Source organism: Xenopus tropicalis, chromosome 9 (assembly GCF_000004195.4).
Source record: "Xenopus tropicalis strain Nigerian chromosome 9, UCB_Xtro_10.0, whole genome shotgun sequence".
NCBI lineage: Eukaryota > Metazoa > Chordata > Amphibia > Anura > Pipidae > Xenopus > Xenopus tropicalis.
In genome coordinates, this window is record NC_030685.2 from 70,384,661 (window position 1) to 70,406,163 (window position 21,503).

General features: G+C 41.5%; 2 protein-coding genes across 2 annotated transcripts in view; one reads left to right on the top strand and one right to left on the bottom strand.

The window, feature by feature from the left end:
- scn2a (sodium channel, voltage gated, type II alpha subunit) overlaps positions 1-21,503 on the bottom strand; it is a 161,118-nt gene that overhangs the window by 121,737 nt on the left and 17,878 nt on the right. The gene's annotated exons all lie outside the window — the stretch shown is intronic.
- LOC116407655 lies at positions 12,294-15,732 on the top strand. The gene is made up of 3 exons (XM_031893393.1): positions 12,294-12,358; positions 13,304-13,377; positions 15,102-15,732. The coding sequence occupies exons 1-3, from the start codon at positions 12,340-12,342 to the stop codon at positions 15,678-15,680; spliced, it is 672 nt and encodes a 223-aa protein (XP_031749253.1). The 5' UTR covers positions 12,294-12,339; the 3' UTR covers positions 15,681-15,732.

A 21,503-nucleotide genomic window follows, 5' to 3' on the forward strand; every position in this document is an offset into this window, starting at 1 on the left:
TTTTTGAAAATATTCATTGGAATGCAAAAATCCCAAATAGTAATTCAATCATAGTACATTGCTCTGTTACACAAAGCGAGTGTTCCTTGCAGTCACTTTCACTAGAGTGGGGCTCTGGGATATATTCTTGGCATCTGATGCCCATGAAACCCTTTCCAGGAGGTACAAAGATTCGGATTATTTAGCAGTTTCAGGCAGATTACATTGCCCTCCAAACATGCCTGCAGTTGTTCCTCCAATTATTTTAGCCTGCACCATTTCTGTATGTAGACGAGTTTCTGATGGCACTAAAACACAATGGTGCGCCAATCAGATGCAACAAAAGAGGGTTTCTAACAGTGAAGTACCAATTAGAATTAGATACAGATACACTTATATTTACAATATAGCAGGGGTTACAGCTAGGGATGCACCAAATTGGTTCAGGATTCGCCCAAGATTCTGCCTTTTTCAGCAGGATTTGGACGAATACATACTCCTGGCCGAACCGAATCCTTAACATCACGTGACTTTTTGTCACATATTTTTCATATTAATTTTTCACCGCGCTCGCTTCCGTATCCTATTAGGATTTGGATTCGGTTAAGTATTTGGCCAAATCCTTTACAAAGGATTCTGGGTTCGAGTGAATCCAAAAAATAGTGGATTTGGTGCATCCCTAACAGCAAGTGCAGTGTGCATCGTGCAATTTTAGACATAATGCCTGTATTTTTTTTACCCACAATACAATGTTTTTTCATGATTCGAATGTCATAGCAGTTGCCAATTGCATATAAAGCTGTGCTTGCATTTTCAAAGTGAAAATGTGCACCGGATAATTTCTACGTTAGGTTGCCGCCACTTCCTGTACTTGCTGTCACAGTGACGAGTGTGGCTAATTCTTTAGGCGCATGTCTGCTGCATTTATTGACGCAGACAAACTTGGGAACCCCTGAGCAGGGCGGGCAGAGCCGACCAGGCACCATAAGTAACCCGGTCAGTCACCTCGCCCCTGCACCTGTGCATCGCTTCGTATGGCCCCCATCCCCCATGTGTTGGCGCGCATGCGCAGTTTTTGCGAGGGGGGAGAGATGCGATAAGAAGCGCAACGGAGCACAGACTAGAGAGGTAGGCAGGAGAGGCTCCTCCCTGGCGCCCCCCAATCTTTGCGCCCTAGGCAGCTGCCTCTTCTGCCTACCCCTAGTTCCGGCCCTGCCCCTGAGCTGTGAAAAAAAAGAATGTGCCAGTGCATTATACACCTCTATAGGGTTGATTCACTAAAGTGCGATAAACGTTATTGTATGCTTTTTTGCGTTAAAATTGACGCGAAAAAAATGTGTGATATGCTAAAGTATTATCGCATGCGTTAAGTCACATATCGCGTGCGTTAAATAGTGTGCAACCGAATGCGTTAATTTTAACGCATTGTGTTAATTACCGCGCGCAGAAATAATACTAACGCATGATTCACAAACACGCGCGGCAAGCAGTGCGCTGCGTTAATTAGTGTGGGTTCCGTCAAATACCACACGTAAATAGTCTTCGCAGCTTAAATAACGCAAACAGCATTGCGTCTAAATTAACGCAAATATCCTTTTAGTGAGTCGTGCGTTAAGATGCAAAAAATAAGACGCAATAAAATTTTTACCGCATGCTATAAATAGCGCTTGTTTTATTGCACTTTAGTGAATCAACCCTTATGCCTTATAAGCCAGGGAGCCAGTGTCACTTGGCACACTGCATTGTAGCTAGGCTGACTTGATAGGGAACTGAATTCTGTCTTTGCTTGTGTGAGTGCAGGGCTGTGATTGGCTATCCCCCCTACTGTACTTCTGACAGGGACCATTATTAGATGCCCACCCCTTATTTGAATTAATAGGATTTATCACACAACTGACTGTGGCCAATTTAGCAGCCCTGAAACTGCACTTGCATTTGTAAATGACCCCTATTTAGTAACAATGAGAGGAGAGTTTGCCCCATCCATTAATCATAACAAACAATAAACAGCTACATTTAATTTCCAATTTGTTGTTATCAGGACCAGTTGAACTGTATTACTGTATAAACACCATTTTTTGATACTGTTGTGCTACTTTACTTTGCAGAGTGCCATTGAGTTGAATTGGTTATAAGATAAGGGTAATGGCAGACAGGGTGCTTTTTCAACCATGCAACTTAATTGTGAATTTAATTAATTTATTAATTCATTAATTTAATCATCTTCTCTGCTGCCATGAATGCCACATTACCCAAATGTCCCCTTTCAGTAATCACAAGTGTCCTACTGATGTTAACCCACGATACCCCATAACTACATGCTTCCCACTGAGAAGAGTAATTGGTACAGCCCAGAACTGCTCAGCCGATCCAGTGGTGTCTATAACCCTAACACTGGGAACATCTGCCCTTTGCAGTAACCCATGTCATCCTAATAAGGGATTTGGTTTTAATGATTAATGATTACAGTAGACTGATCAAAGAAAATTGCTGATTGGTTGCCAAGATGTACTGCACGGGGCAAATTTGCCAAGAGCTAGTAAGTGAGCCCCAAGAGAACTTGTCAAACAGCTTTTCAATCAATGTTACACTGCTGTGCTGAGTAATATTACAACATACTGTTTCAGATTATATTGCTGCGCGTTGCAGCCCCCCCCGAACATACATGTGCGAACTCGCGAACACCCCCCCCCCCCGCACAGTCGCGAGTGTGCATGAGCATACATTTACAGTCCCATAGGGAGTAGTGGGGAGAGGTCCCCATTGCTCCGTATGGGAGCAACATTTGAAAATATCGTTGCAACATTTTTGCCGCCCTAGGCCCGGGCCTTTGTGGCCTCTCCACCAATCCAGGCCTGGCTGGGCTATCAAACAGTTGCTACCGTTTATTTGGCTTGTTCGGCTTTGATTATTTTTGACAGGTAAGCTACTTGGCTCCCTAATATACAAAAGCTCAATAGAAAATGACCCTTATTTTTATCTTAACTATTTCTTCTTATTCTATCAAGTTGTGAATTGTTCCTGCTTACCATAATAACTTTATTCTGCATCAAGAGTGTAGAGTTTTTCTAGCTGTATTTGGTCCTATTTTCCTCAACAGAATCCTCATTTACTCAGCCATTAAATGACTGTATATGAGCAAAGAAAGTTGTTCTGTAACCTTTTGAGGTGAATGATCCAAATAATGAATCCAAAATGAATTGTTCTTTTAATGATTCACTCATAAAAAGCAAAAAGATATTTTGGGGTCCATGTTGTCTAGTAAAAACAAGTCCATCTGTTAAATGAAAATGTGTTGCTGCTGCAGTTTTATAATTGTGTTGCTATAAGGAACAGGGAATGATTCCTTAAGGTCTAAGGTCCCTATGACTATCACACACACTAGGGTGCAGGAGGAAACGGACACAAACATGAAGAGAACATTCCTTTAGAATCAAATTCAGGCCCCAGTGCTGCACGGCACAAAGTGCATAAAATGAAAATTGGCATAATAAAGGATATTTGAAATTTAAACAACTCAAGCCATTGCATGGCTCCAGAAAGTACTGAAAATTCAACTGTGCATTCACCAAGCACAAAAAAGTTTAATAAGAGTAGATCTGATATATCCAGGCCCCAAAGCCCACCCCCAATTTCCTTGATAAAAGCTAACATTCTCATCATTCTGTGTAGAGTTGGAAGCACACTGAAACCAGTTTGGGTTTAACTATGGGTAAGAACTTATAAAATGGGAGAAGCTAGGATTCTTTCTTTCAATCATTGTCCCATTATTAGTGATGGGCGAAATGAACAGTCGCACGACAAAAGAATAGCCGCGGGCGACAAAAGAATAGCCGCGGGCGACAAAAGAATAGCCATGCAACAAAAGAATAGCCGGGCGACTAAAGAATAGCCATGCGACAAAAGAATAGCCATGCGACAAAAGAATAGCCATGCGACAAAAGAATAGCCATGTGACAAAAGAATAGCCATGCGACAAAAGAATAGCCACGGGCGACAAAAGAATAGCCATGCGACAAAAGAATAGCCATGCGACAAAAGAATAGCCATGCGACAAAAGAATAGCCATGTGACAAAAGAATAGCCATGCGACAAAAGAATAGCCGCGGGCGACAAAAGAATAGCCATGCGACAAAAGAATAGCCATGCGACAAAAGAATAGCCGCGCGCGACAAAAGAATAGCCATGCGACAAAAGAATAGCCATGCGACAAAAGAATAGCCGCGGGCGACAAAAGAATAGCCATGAGACAAAAGAATAGCCATGCGACAAAAGAATTGCCGCAGATGACAAAAGAATAATCGCTCATCACTACCCATTATCCTTCCTTAAGGGTGAAAGTTACCCAAATGTAAAAATGTGCACAGATTTGCATCATAATGTCTTCTACAGTTTTTTCTTCCAGATTGCATAGTGTAGTGGCACAGCTTGCACCGGGGGGTGGAATCTCAGTATAATAAAACAATGAAAACACAGCACTTTTCTATGATGGGATGTGCTTTTGTGGGTTATGAAGCGGTTCATATAAGAGACGTAGCGAACCTCACAAAAAAAGTTCGCGAACTTCTGCCAAAAAGTGCGAACTTTTGCGAACCCCATAGACTTCAATGAGAAGGCGAACTTTAAAACCTAGAAAAGCCATTTCTGGCCAGAAAACTGATTTTAAAGTTGTTTAAAGGGTGCCACGACCTGGACAGTGGCATGCCGAAGGGGGATCAAGGGCAAAAATTTCTCTGAAAAATACGTTGTTGACACAGCGCTGCGTTTTGTGCTGTAAAGGGCAGAAATCACACTACATTTCTAAATTTGTGTAATAAACTGCTTTAAAACGTCCGGCGTCTACATGCCAATCAAGTCGTGTAAAGGTTACAGCCGGTTCCCACGCAAAGACAAAACGCCGCAGTAGTGGATACGGAATATATTATTGCTGGTGGAAAAACGTCGCTCAGGTGATTTTATTGCAATGCAATTTCACTACTATGTGTAACGTGTTTGGTGCACTACTATGAATAACAGCAAACAGCACTGGACACGTTAAAGAACAGTAAGTTAAATTATAAAAAAAATTAATAATAATAAAAAAAAAAGTGATCTCTGGTTGGTGCTGGTGGTGAACTACTAGGAGCAGCACACCAGTCCCCAACACAGCTAGACTAATAGCACTGGGCTCTATAAATTAGAGTAGCAAAGTAAAAAAACACAAATAAAAACAAATGATGTGAATGTGTGGTTGGTGCTGGTGCACTACTATGAGCAGCACACCTGTCTCCAACACACACAGACAGAGCTGCAGTACACAATGAAAAGAAGAGTAACAGTAATCAGAAAATAAAAGCAGTCCTTACAAGGACTATTGGGTTACAGCAGATGAGATCAGCAGGACAGCTGTCCACAGCAGCTACATACAGAGCAGTAGAAAGTAGATTACTAGTCAGCAAAGCTACCTAAACTGTCCCTCAAACCCCTGCACAGCTCTCTCCCTATGCTAACCCATCAAGCACACACAGGCAGAATGTAAAATGGCTGCTGGGCTTCGGTTTATATATGGAAGGGAGTGGTCCGGGGGTGGTCCAGGAGGGAGAGCTGCCTGATTGGCTGCCATGTATCTGCTGGCTCTGGGGTGAGAGGTCAAAATTTGACTCCAGCTAAGGCGAACCCAAAATTACGAACATCGCTAAAACACCCGATGTTTGCGCAAATTAGTTCGCTACATCTCTAAAAAACAGTTCCATTGATTAATGTGTTAATAAATCAGTTCATTGGGGGTCAGTGGAGTTTGCCCTAAGTTTAACCCCTTCCCACCTACCTGCCCCTGCTCTGTGCTGTCATTGCTTGATTTGTAAGTTATGAGTTTTTGCACAAGGTTACGTAAACTATGTAAATTTAGGGGCCCAATAACTAGTCAGTATTAGTTCACAAAAATAGTAAAAAAAATGTGCTAATAGGTCAGTCTTTGAATTGGGGAGGAGACAGTGGAGTTTATAAGCAAGATAAATACATTTATTTGAAAGTTTTTGTATAAGTTATGTAAATTGCGTAAGGGCCCAATGATGTTGCTGTGGGGCCCAAATATGCGCCATTATTTCCCTGCTGAAAAGATAATGTAGGAAATGCTGATATAATTCAGTAAACAGATCCCAATATAAGTTGCTGATGTTATTCTATAATAACCAGTCCATATAAATATGTACATCTGACAGGTTATACAGAGAGTAATTAGGCAACACTACATTAATTGGCATTTCACTGTAATTGTTGAAATGTTTTGAACTCTGTTCTTTATTGCGGAACTTGAAGTTTACAATAATTTGTTGGTTTCGTTTCAGTACAAACAAAAATCTAAGCCTTACAATAAAAATAGAACTATTAGCACTATAAATATTGTGGATTTGACTATCACTAGTTATTTACAAATTTTAAAGATAAAATATGAAACAGTTTTACAATTACAATTCTTTTTTTTTTCAAGACCTTTGACGGTTGTGATTCTTTGCCTACAATTCAGTAGCACTTAGTACATTCCCTTCTAAACCACTAGAAATTGACAGGGTACCTTTTTATATTTTTTTTTATATTTGTCATACAGAAATATTGCTGTATTATCTCTAGATGTCAGCATGGTACAATATTATGGTTATGGTTATGTAGGAGAGCATTTTGTCTGCAGGGTTAGAGAGGGGGATCTGCTCCCTTCCGCATCCCCGTGTATCTGCACTAAAAAGTACAGCTTCTGCTTGATTGCAGGTACATGGAGGGGAGGGGAGGTCCGCCCAAAAATGCCTGCTTTTGTGTTTTAAAGGAGAAGGAAAGGCTAATAAAGAGTTAATCTCAAGCTGCAGGCATACCTTCAGTTCTCTCAATAGTTCCCTTAAGTCTCCCCATATTCCTCCCATTCAGATGATCAGAAGCCTAACAGGAAGAAAAAATGCTGAGCTGTGTAAAGAAAGTTCCCATAATGCCTTGTTCCTGCACCGAGACCCAGACCGGGTGTACATGCTCAGTTTGTAAGACTATGAGGAAGATTCCTGCTGATTGGCTCAGATCCATATCTGCCACCCCCCAGTGATTTAGTCTTTCCTACTCCTTCAAGCTGGAATTTTGGGAAATATTTTTCAAGTATAAAACATGGCAAATTGCGTAAGTAAATGACCCTTGCAAGGCTCCCAGTATTATGATTTTATTTATGATTTTGATATCCCTGCAATCTGTGTGCTACATTAGCATAGCGTTACCTGTCTTAGTAACTAAACTATGCATGAAAATGTGCTTTCACAAAAGGTAAATAGCCACGGTTAGACAGAACTGTTAGGAAAACTTGACATGATAAAGGCATGGAGAGAATAGATTAAAGGATACACTATATACACTTCTCATCATACCATAGTCCAGGGGAGTATAAAACTGACACAATATGTGCATTTATACAATGAGTTGAATTGGCAAGTGGCTAAACGTGAGCAGTAACGCCACAGCTATTATCCCACCTATCTCCCTTACTCAGTCACATGCAATTATCTCCATTTTTCATATCCCCACAACTGAATTCCTTTCATACTGAAAGTGCTGGTAACAATAACTCCGGGGGGCTTACTTACTAATATAGGTATCAAACCAATCAACAATAGATTTTGAATAATTTAAAGGTAGGCATACATGGTCCAACAATTAACAGACTCTAACTAATTTGCCCACAGCCCAACCTAACGGAAACCATATGATGGGCCATACTTATGCACAGGGCCGCCATCACGGGGGCACATTCGTCCCGGGCCCGGACAATTTTAACCTTAAAAGGGGGCCCGGCTGTGCTACGGTTTTCTTAATAGCTCGGGCCCCCTTAAATCTATTCCGGGCCCTGTCATTGGTGGTCAGCGGGTGATCCTATTGGTTGCGCCCCGTGCGTACACACGTCAGTACGCACGGGGCGCAACCTTATAAAAGGGCCTGTCTTCTGCCGGCACTCAGAAGTGCAGAGGCGTCGTCGAGGAACTACCTCGCCGGAGGAGTGTGAAGCTGCCGCTGAAGACGGCAAGAGGCCGGGGGCTGTGCTGTGCTGTTCCGTGCTGTGCTGTTCCGTGCTGTGCTGGCTACCAATGTACTGGGGTGGGGGGCCCTGCTGGCTACCAATGTACTGGGGTGGGGGGCCCTGCTGGCTACCAATGTACTTGGGGGGGGGGGCACTGCTGGCTACCAATGTACTGGGGGGGGGGCCCTGCTGGCTACCAATGTACTAGGGGGGGCACTGCTGGCTACCAATGTACTAGGGGGGGGCACTGCTGGCTACCAATGTACTAGGGGGGCCCAGCTGGCTACCAATGTACTAGGGGGGCCCAGCTGGCTACCAATGTACTAGAGGGGGCAAAGCTGGCAACCAATGTACTAGGGGGGGCCCAGCTGGCTACCAATGTACTAGGGGGGGCCCAGCTGGCTACCAATGTACTAGGGGGGGCCTGCTGGCTACCAATGTACTAGGGGGCACTGCTGGCTACCAATGTACTAGGGGGGGCCCAGCTAGCTACCAATGTACTAGGGGGGGCCCAGCTGGCTACCAATGTACTAGGGGGGGGCCCAGCTGGCTACCAATGTACTAGGGGGGGCCCAGCTGGCTACCAATGTACTAGGGGGGGCCCAGCTGGCTACCAATGTACTAGGGGGGGCCTGCTGGCTACCAATGTACTAGGGGGGCACTGCTGGCTACCAATGTACTAGGGGGGGGGCACTGCTGGCTACCAATGTACTAGGGGGGGGCACTGCTGGCAACCAATGTACTAGGGGGGGCCCAGCTGGCTACCAATGTACTAGGGGGGGCCCAGCTGGCTACCAATGTACTAGGGGGGCACTGCTGGCTACCAATGTACTAGGGGGCACTGCTAGCTACCAATGTACGGGGGGGGAACTGCTGGCTACCAATGTACTAGGGGGGGGCACTGCTGGCTACCATGTATTAGGGGGGGCCCTGCTGGCTGTGAGTCCTTTTGTACTGGTGGGAGGGGGGCCCAGAAAATTTTCTTGTGAGGGGCCCCGTGATTTCTGATGGCGGCCCTGCTTATGCATGGGGACATTTCTATTGTTCCAATAAGTGGGGCCAACATATGGAACAGGAGGAAGTGAAGAGCCAATACTGATCGTTCCACTGCTGGAAAGTTCTTGTAGAAGATGCTCATATCATTGAGTAAATAGTATAAATAATAATAATGTTACTCTATAATAAGCAGTTCATTTAAATAGTTCCATTGCTAATTAACAGCCAGTTCACTGGGTCAGCGGAGTTTAAGTTTAACCTACCCACCTCCCTGCCTCTGTCACCTGTGTACATTTAGGGGGCCAATAACTAGTCAGTAGTAGTTCATATATATAGTAAAAATGATTAATTTGCTAATAAGTCAGTCAGTTCATTTGGGGCTCAGTGGAGCTTGCCTAAGTTAGACCCTACCCCCCTACCTGCCCCTGTCACGCTGCTCTGTACTCTCATTGCTTGATAAGTAACTTAAGTACATTTCTTTCAACCTTTGCAAGTTTCTGCATAATTTACGTGTATTGTCTAGAAGTAAGTCTAGGGGCCCAATAATCTTGCTGTGGGGCCCAATAACCAGTCCTTCAACTGCTGGAAAGTTCATGAAGTTAATAGCTTATATAATTCAGTAACTAGATCCAAATATAAACTGCCATACTCTGTAACAAGCAGTTCAGATAAACAGTTAACGTGATATTTAGTCAGTCATTTAATTGGGGGGAATGTGGAATTTACCTTAAGGTTGATATCAGACGTGGCGTATTCTCGGCAAGCCAAGAAACGCTTGCCGAGAATACGCCACGCTTCTGTAAATGTGTCCTACCTCTGCCTGCACCCGAATGAATAAGATTCGCTCAGGTGCAGGCACATTGAGCCGAAATACGCATAAAAACATCAGACTTTACATTCTCTCGCGTTTTTATGCGTATTTCGGCTACATGTGCCTGCACCTGAGCGTATCTTATTCATTTGGGTGCAGGCACAGGTAGGACGCATTTCCAGTAGCGGGGCGTATTCAAAGCAAGCGTTTTCGGCTTGCAGAGAATACGCCACGTCTGACATCAGCCTAAGTTGTTTAATTCATTGATGGTCAGTGGAGTTTGCCCCTGCCTGCCCCTGTTAAGCTTCTCAGCATTGCCACTGCTTGCTACACACATTATGTAAGCTCCTATTAAGTTTCTAGGCAACTTGTGTAAGTTTTAGTGTAACTTTATAGGGAACTTGTGCAATTTTCATAACTTAAATGATACAATTGGGCCCAAATTCATATGTAGATCTCACCAGGCCCAGCACAACTGCCCCCCTCCCCCCCCAGATGGCAGCCCTGATACTGGATGTTGTATTTGGATATTTGTGCATCAGCGATCACTATAAAACTCACTCCTGACCCAGTAACGGATTCTTTATTATTTTTTGTGCACGGGTCAAAGTTTACACTTCATGAGTATTTAATATTTAAAGGTTAGTTATTGGCATTTGATATTGATTGGATATTATATTAAAGTCAGAGGGTGGAAGCGAGGTATTTAGTTGCTAGAAAACAAGTTTTAACTAAGTATTTAATAACAAGTATTAAACAAGTATTTAATTTCTGGGGAACTATTAAGTATAGTTTTAATGTGTAATCTAAAGGAGCTTTTTAAACAAAGTCATTTTAAAAATGATTCTTCGCTATGCCCCTCTCAGCAATCTGTCTCAACATGGAGACCTTCATGAAATGAAGCCTGTATTACACTTTGTTTTCATGACAGTTCCCATTTAACTGCCATTTAGAGCATTGAAACTCTCTGTAGGTATGTGTGCAATAGGTTTCCATAGTAACGACATTCTAAGGCTGAGTGTATTCCACAATGTAAACACCAGAGCCATTATGACATCATCACAATGTGATGATGTCACAATGGTCACTGTTTAGCTGTAGAACACACACACTCAGACACAGCCACATTTGGTTTTGTCAAGTCAGAGTGCGAAGGCGAGCTAGTCACTTTCTGAAAAAATCCCAGGATATCACAGTTTTTTAAGAAAATGGTTTCCAGACTCTTTTCTTGCCTGCCATGCAGGAAAATGGTAAGGATATTAAAATATTTAATTTATGGGGAACTTTCATCAAAATAAACATTTAATATAACATAAATCTCATGGAAAGAGACTTTCTAAACAAAATCATTTAAAAAGTTATTGTCACAATCCGCTCTCAGCAATCTGTCTCTACATGTAGGATTCCATGAGATGAAGCTTATATGACATTTTTAACTGAAATGGAGAATGTCAGAGCTATCTGTATGCAGATTCTAAAATCAAATTCTCTAATATAAACTCTAGGGAATACTAACGAGCCAATCTGTCCCATTTCGCTTCAGCAAAAAAATCATGAAACTGCTGAAAAATATGTGAAATGCATTGAAGTTAATTGGCGGGTTTTATTAATTTTTTTCCCACTCCTAAACTCTAATCAAGCTTATTATAAGCATCTGTATTATTAGCTTATTAGAAGTATCTGTAGTATTAGCTTATTAGATGTATCTGTAGTATTAGCTTATTAGAAGTATCTGTAGTATTAGCTTATTAGATGTATCTGTAGTATTAGCTTATTAGAAGTACCTGTAGTATTAGCTTATTAGAAGCATCTGTAGTATTAGCTTATTAGATGTATCTGTAGTATTAGCTTATTAGAAGTACCTGTAGTATTAGTTTATTAGAAGCATCTGTAGTATTAGCTTATTAGAAGCATCTGTAGTATTAGCTTATTAGAAGCATCTGTAGTATTAGCTTATTAGAAGTACCTGTAGTATTAGCTTATTAGAAGCATCTGTAGTATTAGCTTATTAGAAGCATCTGTAGTATTAGCTTATTAGAAGCATCTGTAGTATTAGCTTATTAGAAGTATCTGTAGTATTAGTTTATTAGAAGCATCTGTAGTATTAGCTTATTAGAAGCATCTGTAGTATTAGCTTATTAGAAGCATCTGTAGTATTAGCTTATTAGAAGTATCTGTAGTATTAGTTTATTAGAAGCATCTGTAGTATTAGCTTATTAGAAGTACCTGTAGTATTAGTTTATTAGAAGCATCTGTAGTATTAGCTTATTAGAAGCATCTGTAGTATTAGCTTATTAGAAGTATGTGTATGCAGATGCTAAATCAAAATAATGAATCAGCTAATGTAACAGTTAAAGAAACTCAGATGCGCCCCAGTAGTTAATCTGGCTGCATTTCAATTTAAAGTGAATTAGTTTGAAGTGAAATGTCTACATTTAACCTGAATTCACTAATTATATAAATATTTATATTTCAGCAGAAAAAGGTGGATGATTTCGAGATTGTCATTCGAGAATTCAGAATCGAAATGGATCGAGAATTGAAAGGTAATAATCAAATTCTTTTGATATACCCTTAATAGATATTTCATAAGCTAACTCCTATGTACCTACACACACACACAGTTTGGAACTCTATAACCATTCAATAATGTACTATGGATTATCCTCTAAGGACAGTATAGGGGACAATTAGGGATATAGAAAAAGAAATATTTTGCTTGTTTTTATTAATTTAGCCACTGGAAGGCACTGTTTGTTAAATGACTAAGAACAAGGTTAAAAACAAGTAAGAAAAAATCAGCATGGCAGCTTCCAGTTATTAGGGATGTAGCGAACCTAAAAAAAAAAGTTTGTGAACGCGTTCGCGAACTTATGCCAAAAAGCGTGAATATTCGCGAACTTTGTGAACCCCATAGACTTCAATGGGAAGGCAAACTTTAAAACCTAGAAAAGTCATTTCTGGGCAGAAAACTGATTTTAAATTTGTTTAAAGGGTGCCACGACCTGGATAGGGGCATGCAGGAGGGGGATCAAGGGCAAAAATTTCTCTAAAAAATACTTTGTTGAAAAAGCGTTGCGTAAAAACGGGCAGACCTAGCGGTTTTTGCTATTTCGCGCTATTGGACCATGGAAACGGGATTTGCTTACACCAGTACTAGGCTGAAAAACGCCATGTGTGGTTGTGCGGCGTTTTTTTTGGCTTAGAAAAAACGCAGCGGAAAAAACCGCGGCGAACCCAAATTGCGAACATACGCGGAAAGTTCGCGAACTTGCGCGTTTGTGAACACCCGGTGTTCGCGCGAATTAGTTCGCCGGCGAACAGTTCGCTACATCTCTACCAGTTATATATATATAAAGCTAAGCAGGAAAATAAGAATATCTGTATAAAAGAACCTAACCATTCGGCAGCTTTTCAATTTAATCACAAGGTTTGATTTATCGTTTATGTAAAGCAGAACATATCTCACAAATATTTTTCTTTTTATCCAGAAATAGAAGGAATCTACAATGAGCAGCTAGAGGAGCTCCGGGAAGCCTGGATCGACTCGCTGACTCATTTAGAGGTATGCAAATAATAAATATACTCTATGTTCCACTAAAGAATTCTATATATATAAATATTTATATATTCAAATGCAGCTTCCTTTGTTTACCGGGTCTTCACCATGTTGGTTACGTATGTGAATATCTAGAGGGAAGCGCATGAAACACTAAGGGGCACATTTACAAATCCACAAATCCGAATCCCGAATGGAAAAAATTGGAATGGAAACGAAAATTTTGCGTCTTTTTCGTCGCCGTTGCGCGTTTTTCTAATTTTGCGCGATTTTTTTCGTCTGCGTCACGACTTAATCGTATTTTGCGCGACTTTTTCATCGTCGTTGTGATTTTTTTCGTATTGAGCAATTGTAAACGGTGGAAAAACCAATCCGATTTTTTCGCAACGGCGACGAAAAATTCGCAGAAAATATCCGATTAAGTCGTAACGGCAACAAAAAAATCGCGGGACATATACGAAAAAGTCGCAACAGCGACGAAAAAGTCGCAAAAATAACGATCATTGCGAAAAAACGCGTTCAGACGCTTTCGGCCCGTTCGGGCATTAGTAAATCTGCCCCTAATCGTGCAATACTGTAAACTCTAAAGGTTACAATAAGTTATATGGGAAGCCAATTAATAATGTTCTGCACGCAAGTTGTAGTTAAACAAGAGAAATCATTTTCACCCCAGTGGTTCCAATCCCCAGTTAGGTGGGTACTCACACGATCATAAGCAGAAATTGAATACTATCCTTAGGGGGAGATTTACTAATCCACGAATCCGAAACCCCGAGTGGCAAAAATTCGGATTAGAAACGAAAATGTTGCCGTCTTTTCGTTGCCGTTGCAACTTTTTCGTATTTGTTGCGACTTTTTCGTCACCGCCGCAACTTTATCGTATTTTGCGCGACTATTTCATCACCGTCGCAATTTTTTTGTATTGACCGATTGTAAACGGCGGAAAAACCAATCCGATTTATTCGCGACGGTGACGAAAAAGTCAAGACGGCGACGAAAAAGTTGCGGAACATACGAAAAAGTCACCTCCCATTAAGACAATCCTTCCCAATGAGTCCAGATGACCTCACTGCGCGCTCAGTTCCTTGTGCGTCGGTTTTGCTCTCGCTTATGAGCTATATTGTGCCTGTGCGTTTCAAAGAGCAGAGCACATCTTGAGGGCGCATTGTGCTGGTACGATGGTATGTGTCCCCCATCCCATGTAACTGTGGCTTCCCGTATAACTTAAAGCACTACCCATAGGGAATATGGTTTCCTTGTTGTTACCTTTAGTACTTTCAGTATTGCACTATTAGTTTTTCATATACTTCCTTCTAGATATTCCTTTTCACATAAAGAATGCTATCATTGTAAATAGACAAATTATTGGTCATCTATGACAAACAGCAATGTTTAGGGGTTACAACTAACGTGATAACTAGAATCCGGCTGCAGAGCAATCATTTGTACCTGCATCTAAGTTACATTTTAATTACCAGCCCACAATGCCCAGCCTTCTGCCCCTCACCCCAATGCACCACCTCCCAACACTTGTGCAAACCTCACCCTGTATTTACTGTATAAAACAAAGGCCAGTTATTCCCAAATTCTGAATTGTTGCAGCAGGTCAGCTTTCTTAAATGTTATAAGTGGACTTATTTATTTTAAAATACAACTACTTTTTTGTATGAAATTAGAAATGTAAAAATGATTGGCCTGATGAACTTATGTATTCTTTGCTTTACTTGTAGGACAGAATTGATGACATATTAGGGGTTGTAGACAATATGCAGGCCCTGATATTGGAAGTGAAAGAGAAAGAAACACCAAAGGACGAACTCACTGATGAGAGCTACGAAACTGCTATGGGGAGCTCCTCAAGCAGTGAAAACACTGCAGAAGAGCTACCTAAAAGCAGCGAGGGCTCTGATATCAGTGAGGGAGAAGAAGAGGAAGGATCAAGGAGCAGTGAGAGAAGCGAGGAAGGAAGAATGGAGACCAGTGAAGGTGCAGAGGAGAAAAACACTGCAAAGCGAGTCAGCTTTGCAGAAAATCTCTGCACTTTATATGAGATCCCACAAAGGAAGCACAAAAAAGAAGGCAAATTTCTAAGATTCTTTAGAAGAATCTTTAGAAAGAAATCTAAGAAAGGTGGGAAGAAAGCAAACACAGAAAACTGTGATGAAAGTGGACAACGCACAGATGACATGGTAAAAGGGTCCACAACCAAAAGAGATGTGCACTTTGATGCAAATCTCTGTACTGATGGGACCCGGCAGTGGAAGAGCACAATGCTTGACCATGATGAAGATCTGCTGCAAAATGATTAATCATAGGAAGCAATGAGAAAATGAAAAAAAAACCCAAAAAACCAAAATTTAAAAAAAAAATTTTAAAAAACCAAAACCAAAGAAAATTAAAAAAAAACCAAAAGCAGAAAAAAATTAAAAAAGACAAAATACAAAAAAAGCAAAAAAAAAAAGAAAAGCAAAAAAAAATTCAAAAACCAAAGCACAGAAAAAGTGGGGAGCGGCAGGACGGAGCGGCAGAGCGGCAGGACGGAGCGGCAGAGCGGCAGGACGGAGTGGGGAGTGGGAGGACACAGTGAGGAGCAGGAGTATGGAGCGGGGAATGGCAGGAAGGAGCGGGGAGCGTCAGGATGGAGCAGAGAGCGGCAGGATGGAGTGGGGGAGTGGGAGGACACAGTGAGGAGCAGGAGTATGGAGCAGAGAGCGGCAGGACGGAGCGGGAAGTGGGAGGACACAGCTGGGAGCAGAAGTATGGAGCAGGCTCCATAGTTTGAGAACGCAGTATGGAGCAGGAGCGGGCCATAGTTTGAGGACGCAGTAGGGAGCTGGAGGGGGCCGTAGTTTGAGGACGCAGCGGGGAGAGGGGGAGCGGGGCCGTAGTTTGAGGACGCAGCGGGGAGAGGGGGGAAGGCTGTAGCTTGAAGACACAGTGGGGAGTGGGGGGGGGGCGGGGTCGTAGTTTGAGGACTGGCCCCCGAACAGTCTGAGGGACCATGAACTGGCCCCCTGTTTAAAAAGTTTGAGGAACCCTGCCCTAGATGCATGTAAAAGTCCAGCTTCAAGATAATTGTAGGGCGGAGTAGATGAAATATCAGGGGTCATAACCAATATACAGGCCCTGATAATGGAAATGGAGGGAAAAGATCAGGTGAGGAAGGCTATAGAATACCAAAAAAAACTCACTGAAGAGAGTTACAAAACTGCTATGGAAAATACTCCATGCAGTGAAAAATTGCAGACGAGCAATCCCAAAGCAGCGAGGTCTCTGAAAATAGTGAGGGAAAGGAACAGAAAGGAATTGAAAGCAGTGGGACAAGTGAGGAAGAAACAATGGAGAGCAGTGAAGATGCAGAGGATAAAAAGAAAGTGAAGCCAGTAAGCTTCGCAGAAAACCTCTGCACCTTTTATGAGATCCCACAATGGAAGAAGAAAAAAGAGAGCAAATTTATAAGATTAGAACAGGTATCTTCAAACTACGGCCCCGCGAGCAAGATCCCGCCCCCCAAGGTGATTTACCCGGCCCCCGCTGCGTCCTCACCCTTGGCTACTACCTGGAGATGGAGGATTTTTTACTGTGAGAGCTGTGAAGTTGTGGAATTCCCTCCCCGAATCAGTCGTGCTGGCTGATACATTATATAACTTTAAAAAGGGGCTGGATGGATTCTTAGCAAGTGAGGGAATACAGGGGTAGGGGAGATAGCTCTCAGTACAAGTGAGGGAATACAGGGGTATGGGAGATAGCTCTCAGTACAAGTGAGGGAATACAGGGGTATGGGAGATAGCTCTCAGTACAAGTGAGGGAATACAGGGGTATGGGAGATAGCTCTCAGTACAAGTGAGGGAATACAGGGGTAGGGGAGATAGCTCTCAGTACAAGTGAGGGAATACAGGGTTATGGGAGATAGCTTAGTACTAGTTGATCCAGGGACTGGTCCGACTGCCATCTTGGAGTCAGGAAGGAATTTTTTCCCCTCTGCGGCAAATTAGAGAGGCTTCAGATGGGGTTTTTTGCCTTCCTCTGGATCAACTAGCAGTTAGGCAGGTTATATATAGGCATTATGGTTGAACGTGATGGACGTATGTCTTTTTTCAACCCAACTTACAATGTTACTATGTACTATGTTACCTGTCTGCCTCACTGTGGGGACATGACGCGGGGACACAGCAGGGAGTGGGGAGAAGTATAACTACGACAGAAGGAGAAGCAAGTTACATTTACAAGATCTCTGCACCTACAATGAGATCCCTCAATGGAAAAAAAAGCTGTGGTGCAAAATTATGAGATTCTTCAAGAAATATGGATGCACATTTATTTCTTCATTTTATATTAAAAAGGATTCAAAATCTAAAAAAAATTGTTTAACTTAATACTTCAAGGGCTCTCTATTTTTGTCTGCAAAGTTTAGTGACAATAGGATTATTAGTTTAAGAACAGCAGCAGTTTAAATTGAAACCAATAAAAGTTAATAGGTAAATTGTGATTGGTGGGTGTGCCCACTTTTTCTAACCTTGAGGTGATGTCACCCAAACAGTGGGCACCCTGGCATAAACAGTGTGAGAATGACAGCATTTTAAATTTAACCAATACAATCCAATAGATGAAATCTGATTGGCTGTTAGTGGCCCAACCCACTTTTCCTATTTTTGAACTGAGGTGACCGTACCCAACCCTGCAAAGTTTGGGGCATACAAAATTGTGGGACTGACAGGATTTTACACTTCACCAATGAAAGTAAATGTGTGAAATGTGATTGACTGTTGGTGGCTCCGCCCACTTTTTCTAACTTTGTATGGGAAATACCCAGTGACTAACTATGGAAAGTTTAACAACCCTGGAATTAATACTTAAATAATGGCATCAGTTTAAATATAAACCAATGAAATTTAATGGGTGGAAATGGATTGGCTGCTGGTGGTTCCGTCCACTTTTTCTAACCCTGAATACATGGTCAGCCAGTGACTGACTGTGCAAATCTTGGGAACCCTGACATAAATAGTGTGAGAAAGGCAGCATTTTAAATTAAAACAAAAAAAATTCAATAGGTGAAGTCTGATTGGCTGTTGGTGACTCCACCCACAACTCTGAACCGCAGTTACCTGGTGACTAGCTCTGCAAAGTTTGGGCACCTTAGTATTAATATTTAAAGAATGGTAGCAGTTTAAATTTAAATGATTGAAGTCTATAGGTGAAATCTGATTGGCTGTTCTTGGCCCCACCAACTTTTCTAAATTTGGAACATAGTCACCCAGTGACAAACTGTGCAAAGTTTGGGGACCCTGACATTAAACATGTGAGAATGGCAGCAGTTAAAATTTTTCCACTGAAAACAATGAAAGAAATGTGATTGGCTTTTGGGAGCCCCTCCCACTTTTTCTAAGTACATAGTCACCCAGTGACTGACTGTGCAAAGTTTGGAAAATCTGGCATCAAACCAATAAAAATCAATAGGTGAAATTTGATTGGCTGTTGGTGGCTCCGCCCACTTTTAAAAACTTAGACTGCAGTCCCCTAGTGACCAAGTGTAAAAAGTTTGGGGACCCCGGTGTTATTACTGTGAGAATGGCAGCAGGTTGAATTTCCGCCAAATCATTAGGTAAAATCTGATTGGCGGTTCACAGCTCCGCCTACTTTTGGGCATCCAATAATCATCCTATTTTCATTCAGGCTGAGCCCATGACTATGTAAGTAAGTTTGGGGGGTGTAGCTTCAAAGCTGTAAGATTGGCAGCAGTTTCAATTTCCCCATAAAAGTCAAAATTTTCGTTTACAATCTGATTTTTTCCCTTTCGGGATTCGGATTCGTGGATTAGTAAATCTCCCCCTTAGACTTTCCACAGTTGCCCCAAGTTGCCAAATATCAGAAGCCCCGTGCTTCTGATATTTGATTGCAGAGTAATATAATAAAGAAATGCATGGCATATGTAAGGGCACATTTAGAAAAATGTGCTGTAAAAAATATATTTAATAGAGATTTTGCACTTATTTATGAAAAATCGCAAATGGGTAAATCATGCTCATTAGTTGCAATTAAAAAATCATATAAAAAGCTCGAGATCTCATATTTTTGGGAATGGCAAAGCAAGTTGATAAACTGTGAATTGCCCAAAATCACAGAAAAAAGTCCCTACAATTTTAAACTTGCTCAAAATTTCATCTTGATGGGTTTCAGGGGCCTCATTTTTTATTATACATATATCAAAATATCCATGTATCAAAATGACTGGAGTACCGCTAGTTGGGACAACTATTTTAGGGGAGACACAAAAGAGAATGTTTTGATCTTACATCCCCTTTTACAGCAATACAGTCCAGTAAAACTCTTCCAGAGCTCTTTAGGGCCGGGGACCCTGTACGTGCAACAGAGGAGGAGACTTTGTGGGGGGTTTTGTTGTAATCATTGCTGAGGGCACTAAGCACAGGGCCGGATTTCTCTCCTGGGCGCCCCGAGGCCGCCCCTGTGGGTGTCCCCCCCGTGCGCATGCGCAAACGCGCCCTCTCCCCAGTGCACATGCGTGAACGCTCCTTTAAACTCCCATAGGGAGCAGTGGGGAGAGGTCTTTTTCTTGCGGCGGCCCCTAAACTTCTGCCGCCCTAGGCCCGGGCCTTTGTGGCCTCTCCACAAACCCGGGCCTGACTAAGCATCTTCCTGCAGATAGTATAAGCCATCATATCATCATATCCAGTGCAAATGTTATTTCCATTTGTACAGCAATGTACAGTATTACAAGATTTGCTAGATTTTTTCAAGCTTTTAATATTGGTGCATTGCAATGTATATTGGTGTTTTCATTAATGCCTTTACAATTACAGCTCCTTAATCATGGCCCCTATTACATCTCAATCAATAAGCCTACACCTAATACTGAAGCAAAAATAAGTGCTCGTTCTATATCGGTTCTCTCGCTCTGCACGGAAATATTTCCAGGGTATTTGGACAAATTACTTCTACGTGAATATTCTTTTTAATGCATTTGTTGTTGTCTTCCAGTTCATTTACGGCTCTAATTACAGAGAGGAGCTTTATCCTGTGAAATGAATCACATAAACAATTCAGATGGATTCTCATCCATTACTTTGAAAGAAAACAAAATGATTGCTAAGTACATGTCCTGGAATATTGTCTATTGGATAGGCCAATGCCCTCGCTCATAAAAAGAGATGGACCTCTAGGGGATATCTATTTGCTTAAGCTTTAGTTCTCTAGTAATTGCATCAAAAGCTACAGTAAATAACATTTAAAAAAAAAGGCCAAACTGTATTGATAAGCTATGCCTTTGATTTGTCATATGGGAAAAAACTGGTTAGATTGTTATACAGGTATAGGACCCGTTATCCAGAATGCTTGGGACCAAGAGTATTCCGGATAAGGGGTCTTTCCGTAATTTCGATCTCCATACCTTAAGTCTACTAAAAAAGACAAAAAACATTAATTAACCCCAATAGGATTGCTTTGCATCCAATAAGGATTATTTATATCTTAGTTGGGATCAAGTACAGGTACTGTTTTATTATTACAGAGAAAAGGGAATCATTTAACCATGAAATAAACCCAATAGGACTGTTCTGCCCCCAATAAGGGGTAATTATATCTTAGTTGGGATCAAGTACAAGGTACTGTTTTATTATTACAGAGAAAAGGGAATCATTTAACCATTAAATAAACCCAATAGGACTGTTCTGCCCCCAATAAGGGGTAATTATATCTTAGTTTGGATCAAGTACAGGTACTGTTTTATTATTACAGAGAAAAAAGAAATCAGTTTTCAAATTCTGAATTATTTGATTAAAGTGGAGTCTATGGGAGACGGGCTTTCCGTAATTCGGAGCTTTTTGGATAACGGGTTTCCGGATAAGTGGAGCCTGTTGCCCTGCAACCTCAGTGCTGTCTGTTCTAATGATCCAGAATAATTGCATCTCCTAACTGTTAATTTACATTATTTAGTCTCTTATATATACTGTATATATATATATATATATATATATATATATATATATATATATATATATATAAATTACATGATACCAAACCGAAGCTATACAGAACACAAGCCACAAACAGTTAAATCTGCCGATCGCTGACATTTTTTACAGCGGTGAACAGATACCCACATAGAAAATGACCGT